Source organism: Stegostoma tigrinum, chromosome 30, assembly GCF_030684315.1.
Source record: "Stegostoma tigrinum isolate sSteTig4 chromosome 30, sSteTig4.hap1, whole genome shotgun sequence".
Lineage (NCBI taxonomy): Eukaryota > Metazoa > Chordata > Chondrichthyes > Orectolobiformes > Stegostomatidae > Stegostoma > Stegostoma tigrinum.
The window spans coordinates 32,188,598-32,214,053 of record NC_081383.1 but is presented as its reverse complement, the minus strand read 5'-3'; the positions used below and the strand labels follow the sequence as shown (position 1 = coordinate 32,214,053).

The 25,456-nt window shown below is 41.5% G+C and overlaps 1 protein-coding gene and 1 non-coding gene across 3 annotated transcripts in view; one reads left to right on the top strand and one right to left on the bottom strand.

Moving 5' to 3' along the window:
* The window catches only part of ubxn6 (UBX domain protein 6), a 41,259-nt gene extending 15,845 nt beyond the window's left edge, over positions 1–25,414 (bottom strand). Inside the window, exons 1-6 of one of the 2 annotated variants that reach the window (XM_048559561.2) lie at positions 25,270–25,414; positions 13,334–13,488; positions 11,890–11,948; positions 9,086–9,217; positions 6,751–6,848; positions 5,483–5,558 (exon numbers count right to left, since the gene is read on the bottom strand). In XM_048559561.2, the coding sequence (XP_048415518.1) occupies positions 5,483–5,558; positions 6,751–6,848; positions 9,086–9,217; positions 11,890–11,948; positions 13,334–13,488; positions 25,270–25,352 (603 nt within the window). In that variant the 5' untranslated portion in view covers positions 25,353–25,414. Of the gene's footprint in view, positions 1–5,482; positions 5,559–6,750; positions 6,849–9,085; positions 9,218–11,889; positions 11,949–13,333; positions 13,489–25,106; positions 25,242–25,269 lie in introns of those variants that run through there. The other variant, XM_048559562.2, reaches the window with a different exon arrangement.
* LOC125466087 (U6atac minor spliceosomal RNA) lies at positions 23,339–23,461 on the top strand. Its single transcript, XR_007250380.1, has one exon. It is a non-coding gene; the product is annotated as a U6atac minor spliceosomal RNA (small nuclear RNA).
* Positions 25,415–25,456: the final 42 nt, after the last annotated feature.

Below are 25,456 nucleotides of genomic sequence, written 5' to 3'. Positions count from 1 at the left end.
AGCAGACTATCATCCCGGACATTGACGTTCTAGAGTGCTGTTACAGATGCACTAATCAAGGCAAGTGGTAAGTGTTTAATCACATCCTTGTCATTATTCTGTAGATGGTGGGTAGGTTTTGGGAAGCCAAGTAGTGAATTACTCTCCACAGAATTCCATGCCTCAGATCTACTCTGGTAGACACAGTAATTATATGGCGAATCTAGTTAACTTGCTGTCAATTTTAATGAAAGGATATTAGTGAGGAATTTTGTGATGGCAACATCATTATAAGTAAAGGGAGATGGTTAAAATCTCTTTTCTTGGAGCTGGTTATTGCCTGGCACTTGTGACGAGCAAAAGTTATTTAGTGATGATATGTGTTCATTTGTTTGTATTAAATGGAAATATTTCATTAATTCTGGGATATGTTAAGAAGCCATAAAATTGGCATTTCTTTAAGCACCAAATATTGTGGTGTAAATTTAAAAAGAATACATTCAGCAAACTGGACTTCTGGCTCAGTCATATATTAGCAACAAAAAGTCCAGCTTAACAGTAAACAAAAGTAAAAGCTACAAAGCTGATTAGCTAGCAGACTCGACTGAGGATTAGACGTTCTGAGGATTTCTGGTTGTGAGACATTAAATAATGTTAGATTGAGAAAGTTAAGAGCACTCGTCACATTGATTAAGTGTCACAAACATTTAGCTAGTCATTAGTTGTGTCGATCCAGGTGCACAAAACTTGGGCTATAAGTTGTAAAACTACCTGTAAACAAGTTTATGAAATGAGGGGTGCATCACTGAAATCCTTGCACCGCGCGAAGGGGAAGCATTTACCTTGGGACACTTGTCAGGTTGTATTTCTGGAAGACAGATCTAGTGTGAGCACTTTGACATGGTGCCAGTGGTTACAGCGATGGCTTAAGAACCCAGAGTGCGGTCAGTCTTGTTTCTTTATGACCTTGGGCAGGGGCAGGGACAGGTCAGGGTGACTAAGGGAAGAGAGGAGTGACAGCATGACAAAAAGTGCAAGGAGTAGTCAAGGAAAATGGATGGGGGAGAATAGGGGTGAGATGGGAGCAAAGGATTGAAATGAGGAGGGGTAAGAGGGAGACACCAGACGGTCGAAGAGCTTACTAATGATTCTCATCAACTTCAATTTTGTCAGGACTCTTTGATACCACAGTCAGCCACACAAAGCCTTAATGTTAACTCCAGCTTTTTTCTGTGCAATCCCCACCATCCACCAGCCCCCCCGCCATGTTTGGACGATGGCTGTAATGAGGCCTGCAGCTGAGCAGTCCTGGGTGGAACTTTAACTGAGCATCAGCAATTTTTTTTTATTATGAGGCTGTTACTAGCAATAACAGTATTAATGCAACTAAGGTTTCGGAGTACTTCTGTAGCTCGGGTTGTGGGTTGGATGGCTCACCGAAGTGGTTTGTTGTTTTGCAGATGTTTCGTTACCATGCTTGCTAAAATCCTCAGTGCAGCCTCCAATGAAGCATCGGTGTGTTTTCCCGCCTGGATTTTAAAACTCTGGGGTCCGTTGAAATAGATTGCCTCACTTCTGGATTAAATTCGTAGTGGAATGTATATCGGGTCGAGTTCAATGTGTTTATTAATAGCATGCTTCGTGGAGTGCCATGCTTCCATGAATTCTCGTGCTTATCTCTGCCTAGCCTGTCCCAGGATCTTGGTGTTGTCCCAGTCGAAGTTATGGTTCTCCTTGTCCACATGAATTAAGATGAGTGAGTATTGGTCGTGATTTTTTGAGGCAGTTGGTGTTCACGTCCTCTTGTTGTTAGTTTCCTTCCTGTTCGTCCGATAGAGTGTTTCTCGCAGTCTCTACAGGGGATTTTGTAGATGACACTGGCCCTGTCCATGGTAGGGAGTGATATCACCTATCTCTGGACTCAAAGCAGAAGCAGTGATGCAAAGCCTAGAAAGGGCTGCCCTTCAACACATCCAACCTAAACTGCGGATACGCCACGTAGACAACACCTTTATCATCAGTAAATAGACCAAATTAGAAGAGACACACAGACTTATAAACAACACCCTCATCAGAATAAAATTCACCAGAGAGGAGAAGAACAAACAGTTCCCATTCCTGGAAGTCACGGTATAACGCAAGACAAACGGGGAACTGCAAGTGAAAATACACCGAAAAGCCCCACACACAGACCGGGTACTGAACTTCAATAGTAACCATCTGAGCATACACACTCGAAGCTGCGTGTGAACACTATTTAAAAAGGCAACAACAGACTGCAGCTACATGGAACTACACCAAGAGGTGGAGGAATACCTCTTCCTAGTGTTCAAGGATAATGGATATCCAAAGAACTGGGTAAGAAAATGCCTAAACGAACAGCATCAGAAAGATTCTACACGGCCCAACACACTTATCACACTACCCTACATCAGTAACACATCAGAACTCACTGCAAGATTCCGATGACCGCAGGGAGTCAGTGGCACACAAGCCCACATCAACCCTACAACAAGTGTTCACCCAAACAAAAGACCCACTCCCCAACACGGACAGGACCAATGTTGTCTACAAAATCCCCTGCAGAGACTGCAAGAAACACTACATTGGACAAACAGGAAGGAAACCAACAAGAGTACATGAACACCAATTGGCTACAAAAACACACGACCAATACTCGCTCATCTCAATCTACGTGGACAAGGAGAGCCATGACTTTAACGGGGACAACACCAAAATCCTTGGTCAGGCTAGGCAGAGACAAGCACGAGAATTCCTGAAGGCATGGCACTCCACAAAGCAGGCTATTAATAAACACATTGTATATGGGGTCAAGTTCATTCCACTACAAAGGAAAACCGGAAGTGAGGCAATCCATCTCAACAGACCCCAGACTTTAAAAACCAGGCGGGAAAACACACCAACGCTTCATCGGAGGCTACACTGATGATGTTACCAAGCATGATAATGAAACTTCTGCAAAACAACCTTTAAAGCAACTTCCCATTTTTTCGCTGATGATCAATAATACACTGAGGGGCAGAAGCTGGCTGATTAGATTTGTTCTGCTTTTCGTGGACAGACAGACATTGGCAAGTTTCCACATTGTGTGGATACCAGCATCACAGTGCACTGAAACAACTTTGGTTCGGGTGTGCCTAGTTCTGGTGCACGTCTACAATGTGCTAGGGTGTTGTCAGGGACTACAGCCATTGCAGCGTTCAGTTCCTTCAGCCATTTCTTGAAATAAGATGAAGCGCTTCAAACTGGCTGAAGGTAAAGCAGCCCGGTGGCTCAGTGGTTAGCACTGCCACCTCATTGTGCCAGGGACCTAGGTTCGATTCCAACCTCAGGCAACTGTCTGTGTGGAGTTTGCATGGGTTTCCTCTCACAGTCTAAAGATGTGCAGGCTCGATGGATTGGCCATGGGAAATGCAAGCCCAATATGGATAGGGTGGGAGGTGGGTCTGGATGGGATGTTCCACAGTATGGACTCAATGAGCCGGATGGCCTGCTTCCACACTGCAGCGATTCTTTGACTTTCATCTATAATGCTGAGGATTTCAGAGGATGCCCAGGTGAAGTATTCATTTGTAATTACTGGCTAAAAATGTGCCAGTCAACCTGCTTCTGCATTTATGGCAACTTTCCCTACTGACAAGTGACCCATCAGTACTTCAAGTCATGCGAGTGCAAGAATCTTTGGTGAAATTATTTTCTGACCAGTCATTATACAATTCCTAATTCATACACGACTGTAGGATGCTTTCTGTTCCCATTTCAATTGTAGATCATGCTCAGAAAAATTATACTCCATGACACTGAGAACAAGAGTTCAGACATAGAGTAGAAGGTACAAAATCTTACAATGCTGTGTCTGTTATAAAAATATGTGGTGAATGAGTGCCCTAATGTCCATCACATGCAAAATATTCTTAGGAGATTAAAAAAAGTCAATTTCCTCCTTGAAGGATAAGTGCTTCTGTTACCTGTGACAGAAGTCAGAAGTGTGATGGGATCTCTACTTACCTAGATAGATACAGCTCCAACACCACTCAAGAATCTAGCTCCAACACCACTCAAGAATCCAGGACAAAGTATCCTGTTTGATAAACATCCTTTCTGCCATCGCGAACATTCATTCACTTCGCCATCAATGCATAACAGGCAGGAACATGCAAGATCTACAAGATGCATTGCAGCAACTTGCTCAGATTCTTTGAAAGCACTTTCCAAATCCATGGCCTCCACCACCCACTAGGACAAGGGTAGCACATCTGTGGGAACACCACCAACTGCAAGCTCCCCTCCAAGCAACACAACATTCTAATTTGGAACCATATCACTGTTCCTTCATTGTCACTCATTCAAAATCCTGGAACTCCATTCTGAACAGCATTCTGGGCATTCTTATCCTCACGTGGGCAGTAGCAGTTTAAGGAAGCAACACATGACCATCTTCTCAATTTATTACAACTATGGATGTGCAATAAGTGCTAGCCTAGCCAGGAACACCCACACCCTGAAACATGTTTTAGAAAATAGGTCCTGATCAGGAACAATGATGTAATATGACTGAATCAATTAAATTTCAACTTTATTAAATATTTTTGTCAGTACTTTGAGAGATTTTGTTTCAATTCCATTCATTTTTCTCCGAAAATATCAAACAATGAACATGACACAAAAATTGCTCAGAATAGTGTTCCAAACAATAGACAATAGGTTCAGGAGTAGGCCATTCAGCCCTTCGAGCCAGCACCACCATTCATTATGATCATGGCTGATCATCCACAATCAGTATCCTGTTCCTGCCTTATCTCCATAACCCTTGATTCCACTATCTTTAAGAGCTCTATCCATCTCTTTCTTGCAAGTATCCAGAGACTTGGCCTCCACTGCCTTCTGGGGCAGAGCATTCCATATATCCACCACTCTCCGGGTGAAGAAGTTTTTCCTCAACTCTGTTCTAAATGGCCTACCCCTTATTTTTAAACTGTCCCCTCTGGTCCTGGACTCACCCATCAGCGGAAACATGCTTCCTGCCTCCAGAGTGTCCAATCCCTTAATAATCTTATACGCCTCAGTCAGATCCCCTCTCATCCTTCTAAACTCAAGTGCATACATGCCCAGTCACTCCAATCTTTCAACATACGATAGTCCCGCCATTCTGGGATTTGACCTCGTGTGTCTATGCTGCACTCCCTCAATAGCAAGAATTTCCTTCCTCAAATTTGGAGACCAAAACTGCACACAATACTCCAGGTGCGGTCTCACCAGGGCCCTGTACAGCTGCAGAAGGACCTCTCAATTCCTCTTGTTATGAAGGCCAGCATGCCATTAGCTTTCTTCACTTGCCTGCTGTACCTGCATGCTTGCTTTCATTGACTGATGTACAAGAACACCTGGATCTCGTTGTACTTCCCCTTTACCTAACTTGACTCCATTTAGATAGTAAACCAAACGGTTTTGCAAGCAAAAGAAAATTGATTACAATTTTTACCTGGAAGATTTTATTCTGCAACTTGATTTTTCTGTATTTCTCTTCACTCGGATTATTGCATATGTTATCAATGTATCTGTAATTTAATATAAATTTTTCATAGTTTAGAGGTATGCACACAAACTTGGGTTTGTTTTTCTTCCATGAGACAGGAAAAATACAAACTGAATCCAAAGTGCAAAACATTGGAAAAAGCATTTTGGAACTATTAACATATCTGGAGATAGAAACGATATATCCCATTATTGTTTGAAAGAATATAAGGGCAACACATGAGACATTATGGATGGACAGAGAACGAAGGGTTAAATTGGAGCAAGGAATGTGGAAGGTGTGACTTAAAAGAGATGTAGCTCACGACCTTCTCTAAAACACATATGGCTGTGTTTACTTTTCAGGCGAAGTCACAGTATACACTACAAAGTGAAATCAAAGTAAGGAAGAGCCATAATCACAGAGTCATGCAGCATGGAAACAGACCCTATGGTCCAACCAGTCCATGCTGAACATATTCCCAAATAAACTAGTCCCAGCTGCCCCCTCCTGGCCCATATCCTTCCAAACTTTACCTATTCATGTACTTATTCAAATGTCTTTTAAATGTTGTAATTGTACACATCCACCACTTCTTCGGGAAGTTCATTCCACACACAAACCACCCCAATGTTTAAAAAAAAAATTGTCCCTCATGTCTTTTTTAAAATCTCTCTCCTCTCACTTTAAAAATGTGTCCCCTGGTCTTGAAACCCCCTAAGCTAGGGAAGTAAATCCAATAAAAAGTTCAGTAGGATTTTCTTTACTTAGATTAGGATGCAGAACATCCTGCCACAAAGAGTATCTAAGGGACAGATAGAATGTATGTTCAAGAATGCTAGGTAAGTATAAGGAATAAAGTGTCAAAAAGATTATTTTGGGGTGAGATGAGGTCAGGTGAGAGATAGCCCGTAATGAACATGAACACGGATTATGAACCTTTTGGGCCAAATGGCCTATTTCTGTGCTATACCTTATAATAAATGAAGTGATTCATCTGGTTTATCTATATTTCACAATATTTATTGCAGTAAGTTTATTCCACTAGTCACCTAAACCATATTTCAAGTATAGTTTAATGTTAATGAGATATTGAAATAGACTAAATGGTGACAACATATGTTTGAACTTCAACAAAGCTTCAAGAATTAAATGCAGACAACTAATACAATTACATCTTGGTATTTCCAGGTTAGAAATGAATCAAATGGAAGCAATATCTGTCCTTTACTTACTTGCCAAGAGTTTCACAAGCAATCTTTACTTTCTCTTTATCTTTGTTAAATGTGTGAATCATCATTATGGAGGCTCGCACAGGATCATCAGCAAATTTCTGGGTTGGAAACATATCATCAATTTAGAAAGGATGCTCAAACACAACTATTTGCACTTTTAATGCTCAAAGTGTCACAGTGAGAAAGAGCAAGGGAATGGACATAAAGCAATGTGAAAGGTTAGGAGAGTTGGTTAACGGCCTGATGAAAAAGATATGAAGCCCACCATACAAGTATACACAGAACCATTAAAAGGCCTTACTACATAGTGAATTTTTAATCAGCTGTCTGCGAAATTGCCAGCCTCCCAACCCTGCTCATTAGTCTTCATCCTATTTTTGAAATTGATCCTACAGGTGTCAGTTAGGTTCCAGTGCATCACATGAATGACCATTATATTCATGGGTCAACCTCAGCAGCAAATACAGGGACAAAAATCAAATTATCAAGGACATCGCAGACCAGCCAGTCCCTACTTAACAAATATATAAATGGATGTATAGATGTACATATAAATATCTTTACACTTCCAGCAGAAATCACTGTGTAGCAGTCACAAGTGGGAACACTCATTGATTTTCCCTTTCCCAGTCCAGAGGTGCTGAGGCTTGATGCACAACTCAAATTGCTGCACTGAGATGGTTCCTACCACATCCAATTAACAAATTCATTTGGGTACAAGCCTCTTCCAGCATTTAAAAGCTGTTTTTTGTTTAAACAATTCTTTGTTTGCAACATACCTAGGAAAAATAGGGAATTGCACAGAAGACTAAAGTCAGAAATCAAAAATTACAGGCTGGTACACAGGACCAGAATATCTTCAGATGGTAGAAACATCATGATGGTAAAGATTGATAAACACAATCTTTAAGTTTGAATATTTGGGAGCTGATGCCAACAAGGATGAGGGAATTACAGCTCAGTGTGGGCCACAACACATCAGGCTGAGTTCCAGTCCAAGAAAAAAGACACATTAAAGTGAATACGAAACCAACAATATAGGGCATTTGTGCAGAGAAGTGCCTTTTTAAAAAAAAAGTCAATTTATTTAAAAATGACAGGCTCTTCGTTCAAAGTTCAACAAATCTGATTTAATATTTACCAGGCCAGCCATAGCTTCGATTGCCTCAGACACACTAACTATTCCTCTTCTCCTTTCATGTTCTGTTTAAAGCTACACCCATTCAAATCTGCCCTCACAGCACTTGACAGGGAAGAATTTCAATCTCCCACCCTGTTGTCAGCAGGATCAATTGAACAATCCAGTGAAACCGCATCACTGAATGTAAGCAGCTATTATGACGTCAGCATACATTAGTCACACAGAGTCCCTTAAACGCAAAGCTGATCTCTAATCAATTTCAGTTGCACTTTCGAAAACAGGCAGGTACCAACACAATCACAATGGACCAAATGGCCTCCTTCTCAACTGTACAATTCTGATTCTAGAACAGAGTTGTGAATAACAAGAGCAAGGTAGGTAAACTCTGCACTTTATGATCTTTTAAATCTTTCTTTCCTCCACTGCTTTCTTAAAGTACTACAAATTTCTTTAATGATTTAATCGCAGAATATGATCCAATTTATGTTATTTACCTTGTTGAGACTTATTTTTAAAAAACCCTGAAGCATTCATGCTACTTTTCATTAACATGATTCATGGAAGTTTTGATCTTTTATCACAAGTGAGCTGTTTTCTAGGAAATTTCAAAAGGCACAGAAAGTCAAGCAGGTACATTACATCCAACTACCTCTAACCCAGCTGGGATATGACACTTGTAAACCAAATGGGTAATTTCAATAGTCCAACTTCATAGTTCTCTCACTTATTGATATCCAGCTAAACTTCATTATTCTGGGTTGCCAGTCCAGAGTGTTGAATCTGGTTGGAGCGTCTTTTCACAGGCACTAGGAATACACTGGTATATAGCCAGATGGACTATTCTTCCTGTACAAATATCAAGGGCTCTGGCAAGTTATTTTAGCACTGGGGCATCACAGCTGAACGCAATCCTATTCACATGTAACAACTACATAAGCTCATTTTAGTAGAGATCTCTGGGCAATGGCCCAAAGTATGAACTCAAGCTTTCACTCTGTAGGAATACAGCATTGAACTGCAGTATCCAGGTACAGCAGGAGGATCTTGTACTGAGCCCATGTCATAAGGCTATAGTGACAGTTTGTTTTCAACATGAATCCATCCTTTTACAAAGGCTAAAAGAAAATTTATCAAAGAACATTTTTAGTTATTATGAAAAACTAGCTCGGTCTCAAAATTGCATCCAAAACCTACCATAAGAATGGCTTCCTTAATGTGTGAATCTCTTTCGCTTTTGGAAATTGAAGCATTTGTTAACGGGCAGATAAAGTACACACCAGTAACTGAGAAGCTGCTGCGATCTTCCTTCACAGCATTGCTCGGACCCTAGGAACACAAAGAAGAACTTTATTGTCGGACCTTACCACAACTCATTTTGATCCTTCTAGTATCTCTAACATGTAGACGACTCAAAGAACCATTCCGTAAACGACAAGCTGAAACTTTCTCTGACTAAATACTGGGGTAGAACAAAGAGCTGATGTTTCTGCCCATTGTTATCTCCATGCCCTGACAATGACTCCATCTGTCTACTTGGCACTGTCTGAAGCTGACCTGGAACATTCACAATATTGCTATCACATCTGACCCCAAAACCAGCTTCTGATAATGGATGTGAGTTTGCTCACTGAGCTGGAAGGTTCGTTTTCAGACGTTTTGTCACCATTCTAGGTAACATCATCAGTGGGCCTCAGGTGAAGCACTGGTGTTATGTCCCGCTTTCTATCTATCTGTTTAGGTTTCCTTGGGTTGGTGATGTCATTTCCTGTGTTTGGTGATATCATTTCCTGTTCTTTTTCTCAGGTGTTGATGTTGACCATCAACAAACACATTGATTTGGAGCCCATCTACCACCCTCTGAGAAAAAGAAAAAGATTATTCAATACAGTTGGACTTCCCATTTTATACCCTCTGTAAACTCATGCAGTTAGAGCTCGGGGAGCAAGTACCATTCATCCACCTCCTCATGCCTGCTGACCTACAATGACTCTCAGTTAAGCAACAACTTGATTTTAAAATTCTCATCCTTGTTTTCAAGTCCCTCCACGGCCTCACCTTCTCCAACAGTAACTACCTTCAGTCTTTACAACCTTAAGCTATTTGTGCTCTTCCAATTCGAGCCAGTTGAGCATCCACAGTTTTGATCATTCGCTCTTATCCCTTCAGCTCTGAATTTCCATCCCTGAACTCTTTGTGTCTCTGTCCTCCTTTCAGATGCATGGTAAAACCTAATCCTTCAAACAGGCTTATGGTTAGCTGGCCTAATACCACTTAATGTGGCTTGGTATCAAATTTTGTTTGATAATGCTTCAGTGAAACATCCCAATGCTAAAAGTGCAATATAATACAAATTATTGTTGTAGCTTAACATCTAGAGCTCTGTTCCTTTCTTCATCTGAATATTAAAACAATAATGAATGGAATACCATCAGGTCTAAGAATGTAGCTGGCATGAATTTTGGGCCGAAGATGGATATGGTAGGTAAGATTGGCTGTTGACTGTTACAAAACTTAGAACATAGAACATAGAACATAGAACAGTACAGCACAGAACAGGCCCTTCAGCCCACAATGTTGTGCCGACCATTGATCCTCATGGATGCACCCTCAAATTTCTGTGACCATATGCATGCCCAGCAGTCTCTTAAATGACCCCAATGACCTTGCTTCCACAACTGCTGCTGGCAACGCATTCCATGCTCTCACAACTCTCTGCGTAAAGAACCTGCCTCTGACATCCCCTCTATACTTTCCACCAACCAGCTTAAAACTATGACCCCTCGTGCTAGCCATTTCTGCCCTGGGAAATAGTCTCTGGCTATCGACTCTATCTATGCCTCTCATTATCTTGTATACCTCAATTAGGTCCCCTCTCCTCCTCCTTTTCTCCAATGAAAAGAGACCGAGCTCAGTCAACCTCTCTTCATAAGATAAGCCCTCCAGTCCAGGCAGCATCCTGGTAAACCTCCTCTGAACCCTCTCCAAAGCATCCACATCTTTCCTATAATAGGGCGCCCAGAACTGGACGCAGTATTCCAAGTGCGGTCTAACCAAAGTTTTATAGAGCTGCAACAAGATCTCACGACTCTTAAACTCAATCCCCCTGTTAATGAAAGCCAAAACACCATATGCTTTCTTAACAACCCTGTCCACTTGGGTGGCCATTTTAAGGGATCTATGTATCTGCACACCAAGATCCCTCTGTTCCTCCACGCTGCCAAGAATCCTATCCTTAATCCTGTACTCAGCTTTCAAATTCGACCTACCAAAATGCATCACCTCGCATTTATCCAGGTTGAACTCCATCTGCCACCTCTCAGCCCATCTCTGCATCCTGTCAATGTCCCGCTGCAGCCTACAACAGCCCTCTACACTGTCAACGACACCTCCGACCTTTGTGTCGTCTGCAAACTTGCTGACCCATCCTTCAATTCCCTCGTCCAAGTCATTAATAAAAATTACAAACAGTAGAGGCCCAAGGACAGAGCCCTGTGGAACCCCACTCACCACTAAAAACTTGTTCTAAGAAGACAATTAGAGAAAAAGCAGAATGGCACTGTTTGAAAGAATCAAACAATTCACATTAAAACACATGGGAATTTAATCATTTTGCTTTCCTAAAAAAAAATCAGACAATTCAAACTCAAGCTGTCCTGATTAAGAACTGATAATTATTAGGCTTTGATAGTCTGTAATTGATAACTATGTAATTTTAAAATCTACCGTCACCAAGTACAAAATGATTGTATTGAAGACAGTAAAGGAGTAGGCATATCCTAGCACTTTGGCAGAAATAACTTTGACATGGCTTACAGACACAAATTTTATCCTGTATTACTCAGATGCTGGTGAACTTTTGAAACTTAGAGGTTTTTTTTCTGACAAAACTCTATTGACAAGAAACAAACACAGATACAAACTATGCCAAAGTTAACCAAATACAATTTTGGTCAAACAGGAAAGACTACATTTACAATATATATTAGTGCAAGACCTACTTGATTGTTTCGAGTCTGCGCTTCAGGGAATGCAGCCTCTGCTGTCAATTCCTTCTTTACTACATTAAAAAGAGAAAATTTAGTCAACCACTTCAAAATTTATAATTTTAAAATATAAGCCCAGTGTCCAATATAAATCAGGTAATACATACTACAGCATAGTGCAGAGAACTGAAATACCAGTCTTCTTCTCGATAAATCAATAACACTCAATTCATTGAGTACAGTTCATCACAAAGTATCGGTGTACGGGAGATAGTAGGTACTGAAGAAGGGTCTCGACCCGAAACGTCAGCGTTCCCGCTCCTCTGATGCTGCTTGGCTTGCTGTGTTCATCCAGCTTCACACCGTTTTATCTAGAGCTGTAAGGGTTCTCTCTCTGCTTATCAAGCCTGGCTGTTTATCAATTCTGAAATCCATTGTATGCAATCTGACCACTCAGTGCTGTAGTGGGTTTTTCCATCCCCTCTGAAGCAATCCAGCAAGTCTCTTAGATTTATACAATCACTAAAAGATCTAAATCCACTTTAGGTCAATGGTTCTCAACTAGAGTCCACAGATTCTTCTAGTAGATCTGTGACACAAAGTGCCTACCAAGCAGGACAGCCTCTGCAGTGGTAAGGCAGCATATCTAGTTCATTGATAAATGCAATACCTGCTTTCATAGACACGTTATCAAAAGACTTTCATACTATGGAGCAATATATCGCAATTTAAATTAGGATGGAATTGTGATTCCTGATTCATTTGAAAAGGGGCCTGCAGACCCAAAGAACAGAATTTGAAAATCAATTATTTTGAAAATTAAGAGAGTTATTACCCTATCATAATAAGTGTTCATTTCTTATCATTACCTGTAGGGTCAAGCTGGAATTTAAGTGCCCAGAACTCAATGTTTTATTCCAGATACAGCAGTATGCAGCTGTGTCTCAGCCTGCTTCCTTATGTCTATCTTAATCCAGTACTTCAAAGTACAATTTCTCTCCTCTACCCATCCTTCAGTCTGGCACTAATAGTATATCATTGATGCTAGAAAAACACCTGGAAAGTTTGAACAGAGATACGAAAGAGAGGAGAAGTTTGCTGACCAAAAGCAGTGGTGAGCTATAATACAGACATAATGCCACCATATCAACATTAGAATACAATGTGAAAGCAGGCTCAGTATACAATGTTGGTGTGGAGAACATGGTTAAAATGCAGAGCATGTACCCTTCGATTTGTGCAATGTTTTTAATTCATCACCTCACTTTCCTAACCACTGTTTATCCTAGTGAAGTACAATTCACCAATCATAATCTTATTTTATAAATGCCAAGAATCTATCATTTTAATACTGGGTTTTAAAACGCCTACAAAACAGCCGTGCAGGAATGTCAAAGGCCCACTAAGGTAAAAAATCAGTAGGTTCCACATATATTGACTCCTTCCATTATTTGCCTACCTTCATTCCGTAAACTGTTCGATCCAGTTGTGCTTCGGCCCCTATGCTGCTTAATTTCCAGCCTTGTTAGAGCTGCAGCTGCCGCCATCTGAGCTTCTTCAGCCGGTGGTCTACGAGGTTTCTCTGGCCCCTTGGATTTGTTTTCTATGGTTTTTCTATAGAAGAAGACCACAATCACACAGAACTCGTTTGTCAATATGGAGTCTCTAATAATATGAAATCTGTGTGTGCATTTTTATGTCAGCATGCATCCAGTTTGTTGGTGACTGCTGCATCAGTTCATGTAGGATGTCATTCTAATTGTCATAGGAGTCTTCAAACATGACAAGAGTTCAATTTGATAAACAAGACATGAAGAACAGCAGTACTTGAAAGTACCTCAACAAATCACATCATCCTGATTTCAAAATGCATCACCATTCCTTCATGGTCACCAAGTGAAAGCCTAGAATGATCCTTCTAATGAGTCTGTGGATGTACATGCACCATATACACTGCAATGATTCAAAAAGGCAGTTCACCACCACTTCTACGTGGGTAATAAGGGATGGGAAAGAAATGGTGTCCTTCCTAGCAACAGTCTCATCCCCGTTACTTTTTTTTATGAATAGAGAAAGGCTATTAAACCCACTTTTCAAGAATAATGTCAGTTCTCAATGATCTTCAGATACATCTTGAAACTGTCTTTTCAATTGCTTTCTCCGAGAATTTATTCCCAGGGCAGACTGAGCACCTGAGAAAGTTGTGCTTATGAAAACTATTTCTCACATACTATATCTTGCAGAAACCTGAAGACCAGTATTAATAGCCCCTTCCCCATTTATTATCCAGCTTTTATTGTTTTACAAATATAAAAAAGTTATACTTTGTTTTACTTCATATATACTAATTTACTCCGTTTTCTAAACTCATGCTCTCCTGTTATTTAAATCCTACAATAAAGGTAAACAAATTTTCTTATTTAATATTGACAATTTGGTAGACCAGAGTTTTTTTTCAAAGAAACCAATACATCTTGACTTTGTATTACGAATTAAAATTCTAAGAATCAATTGTGTTGCATCACTATGTAACCTAGCACACAGTACCTGAATATATTGGCACCCTAAATTCCAAAGAGGGTTAGACCAATGCTCTGTAGCACCAAAACAACCTCCTTGGACTTGAACTGTATCTTTCTGCTGATACAAATCACAACCTTTTGTTTTGAAAAGTGAAACGAAGCTTAGAGTCAGAGAGGTATGCTACAGGGAAACAGACCCTTCAGCCCAACTCGTCCATGCCAACCAGATATCCTATTTAATCTAATCCCATCTGCCAGCATTTGGCCCATATGCCTCTAAACCCTTCCTGTTCATCTACCCATTCAGATGCCTTTTAAATGTACCAGCCTCCACCACTTCCTCTGGCAACTCATTCAATACACACACAATCCTGTGTGAAAAAGTTGCCCTTTCGGTCCCTTTCATATCTCTCCCCTCTCACCTTACACCTGTGCTCTCTTGTTTTGGACTCCCCAACCCTGGGAAAAAGACCTTGCCTATTTATCCTATCTATGCCCCTGATTTTATAAACCCCAATAAAGGGCACTCCTCAGCCTCTAACGCTTGAGGGAAAATAGTCCTAGCCTATTCAGCCTCTCCCTATAAGCTCAACTCTCCAACCCTGGCAACATCCTTGTAATCCTTTTCTGAACACAGTTTCACAATATCCTTCCTATAGGAGGGATACCAGAATTGCACGCAATACTCCAAAAGTGGCTGAACCAATGTCCTTTACAGCTGTAACACGACCTCCCAACTCACACACTCAACACACTGACCAATAACGGCAAGCATACCAAACACCTTCTTCACCACCCTATCTACCTGTGCCTCCACTTTCAAGGAACTATGAACCTGCACTCCAAGGTCCCTTTGCTCAGCAATACTCCTCAGGACCTTACCATTAATTGTATAAGTTCTGTCCTGATTCTCCTTTCTTTAATGCAGCACTTCACATCTATCTAAATTAAACTCCATCTGCCACTCCTCGGCCCACTGGCCCATCTGATCAAGATCCTGTCGTGCTCGGAGGTTATCTTCTTAGCTCTCCACTGTACCTCCAATTTTCATGTCACCTGCAAACTTACTAACCATACCTCCTATGTTCATATCCAAATCATTTATATAAATGACAAAAAGCAGTGGACCTAGCAATGATCCTTGTGGCTTCTCATTGACTGTTTCTGAGATTTACCTACTGTATCGCCATTCAGTACATCAACTTTATTTTTTTTGGTCCCTCACTCTGAAACAGATCAACTTACTGATCGTTTATCAACTTGTGCAGCAGAATTACATAAGGAAATTCTGCAATACTTAAGTAGCAAGTGTGTTTTTCAAGAGAAAAAAAAAGGTGTACAACTGAATAGTACAATAGGTTACATACTGGACGTCTACCTCCACGACATGGGTTCAAAATCCAGTACAGACTCAAGGTGAATACCTCCTGTCCACTGACTGTGGGAGCTGCAAGGCAATTGTTTTCAGCAATATTAATCCAGTTCTTAAAGCCATAAGATGGTTGGCACTTTGCATGGAAAGATGCCCCATTACAGTTGTCTGTGCCACTCTTCTCAGATAAAGACAGCATAGAGGTACCTTTACTCTCATATTAGTTGTTCTATTCTTCACCTGTCAAGATTTAATTATTTCACTGGATACTTTTTAAGGGAAGAGCTCCATTTGAAACGTCAATATCCTTCAGCTTGAGACTAAAATTTGAAGTAAAAACACACCTCTCCATGAACCTTACTCCATGCCCTGTATATAAAAATATAAAATGGGATACATGCAAGAGATTTAAATGCTGTGGTGTTTATGACATCTGAGCCCTGCTTTGCTGAGATCACTCCCTTACTGCCAGCTGGGCATTTGTAATGTACTATTAGCCTCTATCCCCATTAATCAAGCCCATCACATTGATCGTTTTATCACCTTTTTTAAAAAAATATGATTCGAAGAAAATAATCTATCAGTGGGGAGATGCCATCAGTATTAATATAAACCAGAAAATATGCAATTCAGTAGCCCTGCTGATAAAAAGTCACATTGATGAGGAAGATCCCAAGATTCATGCTGGAGGCTGGATTCTCACGCAAATGGTAAATCCCACGGATTTACCAACTGGTCATTCTTCAGTACAAGCACAGACAGAAGGAAAGTGTAGGCAAAAGGACAAAAACAGGAATGGGAATTCTTGAAAGATTTTCCTTCTTGTGGACCCAGTGGGGCACAGGTCAACTGTAGCACTGCTACACCAAGCGGCAGATATTCCCTAACTCCAGGAGTTAACAAAAGGACCTTCCTCAGCTGTTTGCCTTAATTACACACTAAGCAGTACTCTTCGACCTAAGCCACTTAAAATTAATGGGAGCAAACGATGAGATGCTAATGACATGGTGCTTGTGGCAAGTTAATACATTAAGGTTTCTCAATATGGTCAGCTTGTATGAGGAACATTATTGGTTTAAGCAACTGATGAAATGAAGCAATTTTTTGTTCTTGATCTGTGGATTAATTACCCAGGGAATGAGGGACATATTTCTGTGCTGTCACTTTGGATGGCACAAACTGCATATCATCATTTTGTATTTTTGATTTCCTCAGAATATCACAGCACATACACTGGGCAGAAGACACTAGCATTTGCAACTTCAGTGCAAATCACTTGCAAGACAGATTTTAAACAACATACAGAGATTATAGCTTTTACTCTAAAGCCAAAGGCTGAAGCAAAAATGTAAATTTACAGTCTTCTATTTAGCCTCCCTGAATAGCAGTAAAAACTTATTGAATGCACAGGTTACATTGCCACCAAGTGGACAAATTAAATACCATAAACTGATCGAGTTGGACAAGTTCAGCCTTGATTCTCAAACTAAACTAAGCAATCTGAACTAATCTTAATTACAGTTACAGTATGGCAATACATTGGCAACAGTGTCCCCTTGTTTAGGGCTTTGGAAAAGAAAGAAACAACCCGACAACTTATCACTGTTCAGCAACCCTTACTAGAAGTGTGCATGTGAGACCAGAACAAAGTTTGACTGCAGTTTGATTGTAGTTACCAGCCTGGTAATGCTCGCTGAAAGAGTGGTAAGATTAACCGTCATCAGATGAGGTTACAGTACACATCATAAGCACGTGAAATTACACTTTAATTAGGAGAGGTTCAGAAAAAATGTTGAAAACTCATTTTGTTGCCTCTTGCCACACCTAGTTATTTTGCTCTCCATCGATGCTGATATTTTTTAAGTATTGAAACTTGAAGCTCCTAATCTGAAAATTGCTTGTTCCCAGTTGCAGTCTTTGCCTACATAACAATATTGATGCTTCAGAAATAATTATTTGACTGCATGATACAGATTAACTCTGCAAAGGACGCAATAAAATTCAAGTTTTTTTTTCCTAAACACAGCTAATGCAATTCAATACACGGTCAGAATAGAACTTAATGAAGGTCTGAATTCAGGATTTTTTTTACTAAACTGCACAAAATTATTTGCATAAAACAGTGCCAAAACGACTTTGCTAGAACGTTTAGTTTGACTGCTTGACAAAGCAGCCTTCAGATCACTTGAACTGATTCATACTGTGATCAGAGCAACCAATGGTCATCAAAAGTATGAAACATGCAAAATATCTGGTAATAATCAAAATAAATCAGCACAGAAATCACACCAGCGTTTCCATTGGCTGAGTTCAGCCAGTGATACGGTTATTTTCCCCACCTATTCCTGGGAATATGCACGGATACAATTTAAATTTACGTAGCACCTGGAGAAAGGGAAACCATCTCAAGCGCTGCACAGAAACACAATCAAAAACTGTACTGAGTCAAAGAAGACATTGGAAAGGATTATTTGAAGCTTAGCTAATGCAGTAATTTTTAAGTAGAGCCTTAAACGAAAGGATGAAGAGAATAGAGGCAGAGGGAGGAAGAGAATTCCAGATTTACTTATTGCCTGAGAAACCTGCCCTCATTAACTTATACTTTATATGTTTTATGTTCGACATTCGAAATCTCTAACCGGTTACTTTGGCAAGGCCTTATTGCTTGGTTACTTGGATTGTATTTAAAGAACAACATATTCAGGTTAAATATAGTTGTGTGGAAGAATATTTTTCAGTAATTACATACTTCATTCACTTAGACCTAATGCTGACTGTAAATTTGACAATTAAATAAAAATACATGCAAAAATAAAAGATCAGCACCCTGCTGGTTACGTTCCATTCTGGAACTAATAACAGTTAGCATTCCAATTCAGGTGTTTTCCATTACAGTGACACGGTTGGTGAATTGAATGTAAACTAGCTTTAGCAGAAAAAGACTTGATCATTTAAACAAAAAATCTTTCAGTTACGGCACTGCACTAAGTGCACAAACAGGTTAATTATATTTCATAGATAGTAGAAACTGCTGATGCTGAAGAATCTGAGATAACAAGTTGTAGAGCTGGATGAACACAGCAGGCCAAGCAGCATCTGAGGAGTAGGAAAGCTGACGTTTCGGGTCCAGACCCTTCTTCAGAAATGGGGGAGGGGAAGGGAATTCTGAAATAAATAGGGAGAGGGGGAGGAGAGTGGAAGGTGGATAAAGGAGCATATAGATGGAGAGGAGATGGACAGGTCAAGAAGGCGGGGATGGAGCCAGCAAAGTGAGAGCAGGTGAGGAGTTAGGATGGGAGTTGTTCAATCAAGGGAAGACAGACACGTCAAGGAGGTAGGGATGAGGCTGGTAGATAGGAGGTGAGGGGGTTGGGGTTGAGGTGGGAGGAGCAGATAGGTGGGAGAAACGACAGGCAGGTTAGGGAGGCAGGGACAAGCTGGGCTGGTTTTGGGATGAGGTCAGGAGCAGGGATATTTTGAAGCTTGTGAAGTCCACATTGATACAATTGGGCTGCAGGGTTCTCAAGTGAAATATGAGGTGCTGTTCCTGAAACCTTCGGGTGGCATCATTGTGGCACTGGAGACAGCCCAGGATGGACATGTTATCCAAGGAGTGGGAGGGGGAGTTGAAGTGGTTTGCGACTGGGAGAGGCAGTCGTTTGTTGAGAACTGAGCGTAGGTGTTCAACAAAGCAGTCTCCAAGCCTCCACTTGGTTCCCCCGACGTAGAGGAGGCCACATTGGAAACAGCGGATACAGTATACCACACTGGCAGATGTGCAGGTGAACATCTGTTTAATATGGAAGGTTTTCTTGGGACCTGGGATGGGGGAGGTGTAGTGGCAGGTGTAATATTTCCTGCAGTTGTAGGAAAAAGTGCCAGGGGTGGTGGGGCTAGTGGAGAGTGTGGAGCGAAGTCACGGAGAGAGTGGTCCCTCCAGAAGGCAGATAAGAGTGGGGAGGGGAAAATGTCCTTGGTAGTGGGGTCAGATTGCAGGTGATGGAAGTAGTCGAGGATAATGCGATGGATACGGAGATTGGTGGGATGGTATGTGAGGACAAGGGGGATTCTGTTTTTGTTGTTATTGCAGGGAGGGGGTGTGAGGGATAAGGTGAGGGAAACACGAGAGATGTGGTTGAGGACATTTTCGACCACTGTGGAGGGGAAGTTGTGGTCCTTGAAAAACAAGGACATAATGTCTGAAATATGGCAAACATTTTGCACTCCCTTCACATGTTAATAATTTCTCAAAAGAACATGTTTTCTTAATACTCAAGTTGTCTGTCCTTCACACTTTTCTGTTCAAACTTCTGATAAAGTAACGCTTTATTGGAAGAAAATGTTTTCTTTGTATACTATTCAGTTATGTAAGAAAATTTACAAAATATGGCCAGAAAGGAACTCCTTTGCTTGTAATTATACTAAAATGTTTCTAACTTCTTTCATAAGAAGTATTTTCTTCTTCAATTATAATATAGATTTTGCTATTCCTCTGGATTGAATGATCAATTTTTCATCTTCATCTCACCAAAAGGACTAACATTTTTCTTCCCTTCTTTCCCCCAAATTTTTTCACGGGATTGGTCATTGCAGAAGTTCATGTTGATAGCCCAAAGCAAAATAAACAAGGTTGTCTCTGAAGAGGCTATAAATGGCTTGCCTTTTAAACAAAGGTGAACAGAAATCTGAATAGGTTTGGTCAGTAATTCCAATCCTTTAAAGTGACAGTAGTGTATTTTGTTTGTGTTTTGTATCTGTAGACTCCTTCACCCTTCCCATCTCTTTCTTAGAAATAATTTGTTTTTACATAGAAAGTCTGTACATATTCGAAGGGTAACAAATGGGTTTTTTTTAAAACAAGAATGACAGGTCAGAAAGAGCAAGTACAGCATACATCCTGTGGCATGTGTGAAGTCGTAGACTTTCCATGTGTGCCACACAAACACATTTGCAAGAAATGTCACTACTGCTACAACAGCTGTTGTAGTCTGGCATACTGACCTCTACCTTGAAGAGGCTGAGCGCCAGCACTCAGATACATTCTCCTACCTTCCCCTGGACCATGACCCCACCATGGAACATCAGGCCATTGTATCCACTACAGTAACTGATCTCATTTCACCTGGTGATCTTCCCTGCTTCACTTCCAAGCTAATAGTCCCCCAACCCTGCACAGCTCGCTTCTACCTCCTAACAAAAATTCACAAACAGGACTGTCCGGTCAGACCCATTGTTTCAGCCTGCTCATGCCCAACAGAACTCATCTCTTCCTACCCTGACTCTGTCTTCTTGCCCCGGTCCAATCCCTGCCCATGTACATCAATGATTCTTCTGACACCTCACGCCGGTTTCAAAACTTCCAGTTTACCAGTTCCAGCCACATCCTCTTTACCAAGGACATCCAATGCCTTTAATTGTCCACTCCTTACCAGGAGGTCTAAGGGCTCTCCACTTCTTCCTGGAGCAAAGACCGGAACCACACCCATCCACTACCACTCTTCTCCGCTTCACCGAGCTTGTTTTCACCCTCAACATCTTATCTTTTAACTCGTCTCATTTTCTTCAGGTGAGAGGGGTTGCCATAGGTACCCGCATGGGCCCCAGTTACGCCTATCTTCTCAAGGGGTACATGGAACATTCCTTGCTCCAGTCCTATTCCAGCCCCCACCCACAACTCTTTCTCTGATAAACTGGCGATATCATCAGTGCTGCTTCCCTCTCTCATCTGGAATGGGAAAACTTCAATTTCGCCTCCAACTTCCATCCTGCCCTCACTTTCACCCGGTCGATCTCTGACTCCTCCCTTCTCTTCCTCGACATTTCTGGGGATAGACTAGCCACTAATATTCACTACAATCCCAATGACTCCCGCAGTTATGTGGACTATACATCCTCATACCCTGCTTCCTGTAAAGACTCCATCCCATTCTCTCAATTCCTCCATCTCCGTCACATATGTTTAGATGAGGCCAATTTCCACAAGGGAGCCTCCAGAATGTCTACCTTCTTCCTCAACTGAGGATTCCCCAGCTCTGTGGTCGACAATGCCCTTAACCAGGTCTGACCCATCTCCCACACTTCCACCCTCACTCCTTCTCTGCCCTCCAGCAACAGCGATAGGGTTCCCCTTATTCTCACCTACCATCCCACCAGCATTCACATCAGAAGATCATCAGATGCTATTTCCACCAACTCCAGCGAGATGCCACCACCAGACACCAGACTTGTCCACCTTTCGCAGGGACCATTCCCTCTGGGACACCCTGGTCTACACTTCCTTTGGCCCCAACACCTCCCCACAGCCCTACATCACCTTCCCCTGTAACCGGCAAAGATGCAACACCTGCCCATTTACCTCCTCCCTCCCCAGTATCCAAGGGCCCAAACATATTTCCACCTGCACTTCCCAGAATCTGGTCTACTGCATTCGCTGCTCACAATGTGGTCTCGTCTACAATGGGGAAACGAAGCGTAGACTTGGCGACTGCTTTACAGATCATCTACGTTCTGCTCGCAATAAAGACCCTGAACCACCTGTTGCCTGCCACTTTAACGCACCACCCTGCTCCCTGGCCAACATTTGTGCCTTTGCCTTACTGCAGTGTTCCAAAGAAGCCCAAGGCAAGCTGGAGGAACAACACTTCATTTTCCACTTGGGTTTTGCTACAGCCCTCCGGACTCAATATTGAGTTCAATAATTTTAGGGCCTAAACTCTCCCATATACCAGGCCTTGTTACCACATAGCCTGCCATTACACACCCCCTGTTGTTAGTCACTACAAGACCCCATTCATAACTAATCACCCTGATCATAAGCAACTCCTTTGTTGGTCCAACTATCTTTCTCTCCCTTTGGGCTCTATCCTATCATTTACTCCCTACCCCACCCACCTCCCTATTTTCTACATATAAACTGACATTTTCCCAGCTAGTATCAGTTCTGACGAAGGGTCACCAGACCCAAAACGTTAACTCTGTTTTTACCTTCGCAGGTGCTGCCAGACCTGCTGAGCTTTACCAGCAACTTTGTTTTTGCTCCTGATTTACGGCATCTGCAATTCTTTTGGTTTTTGTTTGTCATGGAGCTGATCAGACAGCAGGTTAAATGAGACTTCATACTGTGTAATGAGATAAGGTTAACTGATGACCTGCAAAGCTGATGTGGGCTGACAAATATGATAAAGGGACAGTTCAACAGAAATGTAGTGTCAGACATTTCAAGGGATATCTCAGAATACATAGAATGGATACATTCCAATGTGAAAGGAAAAATTCCAAGGGGAGGAGCCCTCCATATGTGGTTTGTTAGAAAAGTTAAAGATAGCATCAAACTTAAAAAAAGCGTATAATTTTGCAAGAGTAGATGGGAGGTCAGAAGATTGGAGAGAACATTTTAAAAAAAAGCAAAGAATGGTTAAAATAACAAGGAAGAAAAAGTGTTTGAGAAAGCAAGAAGTATAAAATCAGATCATAGAAGTTTCTGCATTTTTAATTAAAAAGACGTTAAAGTGATCATTGGCCTAATATGAAAAAAGTGAGCCTGATCAGTGAATTGTGAAAGAAGTAAATTATGTTGTATGAAAGGACAGAGGGTTCGCACTCCTCTTGATAAAGATGGAAGGGGTCCTAGTGGTCTTACAACATTCAAATGGTTAGGCATTGTAATCTACTTAGTGGCATCTAACCTTGCTTGGGGCAGCATAGTGTCTCAGTGTTTAGCACTGCTGCCTCACAGTACCAGGGGCCCAGGTTCAATTTCACCCTCTAGCAACTGTCTGTGTGGAGTTTGTATATTCTCCCCATATCTGCACGGATCTCCTCCAGGTGCTCCAGTGGGCTAGGTGGGTTAGCCACAGTAAATGTAGGACTATGGGGTAGGGTGTCAGTCTGGGTAGGATGCTCTTCGGAGGGTCATTGCAGACTCGATGGGCCGAATGGAATGCGCTCTCACTGTAGGGAATCTGAGTCTAAAGACTTGGCAGAAGAATTAATTGAATGTTTTTTACTAGTCTTCAAAGGACTTCAAAAAACAGCAATTGCCAAACATTTACATATCCAAACTGAAAACATTAGCATAGATGACCAAAAAGTTGATCAAATATACATATTTTGAGGACGATCAGGGCAAATCAGGGCAGGACTTATACACGTCACAGTAAAGCCCTGGGGAATGTTGCTGAACAAAGAAACCTTGGAGTGCAGGTCCATAATTCCTTGCAAGTAGAATCACAGGTAGACACGATAATGAAGGCATTTGATACATTTGCCTTTTTTGGTCACTGCATTGAGAATAGGAGTTGGGAGGTCATCTCGAGGCGGTACAGGTCATTGGTTAGGCCACGTTTAGAAAACTGTGTTCACTTCTGGTGTCCCTGCTACATGAATGATGTTATGAAATTTGCAAGGGCTCAGAAAAGATTTTTTAAAATATTGCCAGGGTTGGAGGGTTTGAGCCACAGTGAGAGGCTGAATAGGTTGTGGCTATATTCCCTGGCGTATCAGAGGTTGAGGGGTGCCATTGAAGAAGTTTATAAAATCATGTGGTTAATAGATTGACTATTCACCGTAAGTCTTTTCCCCATAGTAGCAGATTCCAAAGCTAGAGGGCATGGGTTTAAGATGAGAGGGGCAAGATTTAAAAGGGAATTAAGGGAGAACATTTTTCATGTAGAGGGTTGTGCACGTATGGAATGAGCTACCAGAGGAGCTGTTGGAGGTTGGCAGAAATACAACATTTAAAAGGCATCTACATGGGTACATGAATAGGAAGAGTTTAGAGGGATATGGGCCAAATACTGACAATGGGACTAGATTAATTTAGGATATCTGGTCAGCACGGAAAGGTTGGGCCAAAGGGTCTGTTTCCATGCTGTACAGCTTTATGACTCTAAGGAGATAAAAGGGTTTTTTGGCGGGGATGTGGACTGGTAAGACCATTAATGGCCCATATGTCAAGCATGAATTAAGGATCTCACCCAAGCAAAGAGAGAGGGGGAGATGTCCCTAAACAGTGATCTGAAAACTTCAGCGACAGTCTTTACCATGCCAATCCAAGAAACGGCAGTCGAACGCAACAATCTAACACGGCACTAGAAAGCAAACAATAACCACAGCCCACGAAAAATCAGTAACTCGGAGAAACAGACGGATAAGGGGAAAGTTTAACTATCGTTTCATGTCTTTTAATTGGCTTAAAGGGACAGAAATCATAGTGTCACATTCTGTCCTCATTATGATGGGTGTGTTATGTAGACGAAACCCAGACATATGACTGAGGTAACATTGATCAAAGAAAGTGAGAAAGACTAAAGACTAATTCCCACACGTAGAAAACTAACCTTTCCAAGTGGGAGGCGAGTTTAACGCTGAAATGAGAACTTCAAACGAGGTGAGGCTGGGGCTTCAGGCTTCCTACCTGTGGCTCTAAATCGGCCTGCTCCCCTTCTCCCTCGAACTTATTCCCGAACCTTCAAAAATAAATCTCCTCAATATCCCTCTCACCTGGTATCCTCAGTCAGAGCATGACCCGGCCCAGCGCCTTTAAACTTTATATCCCGCTTAAAATCCTCAAAAAATTTCTTCATCTTTCCTCTATGTCACCAGAGTTCTCAGTGTCACATCATCTACACTCCCCCCCTACCTCTACCGGAACTCCGCTGGTTCTCAACCGGAAGCGAACCATTTCACC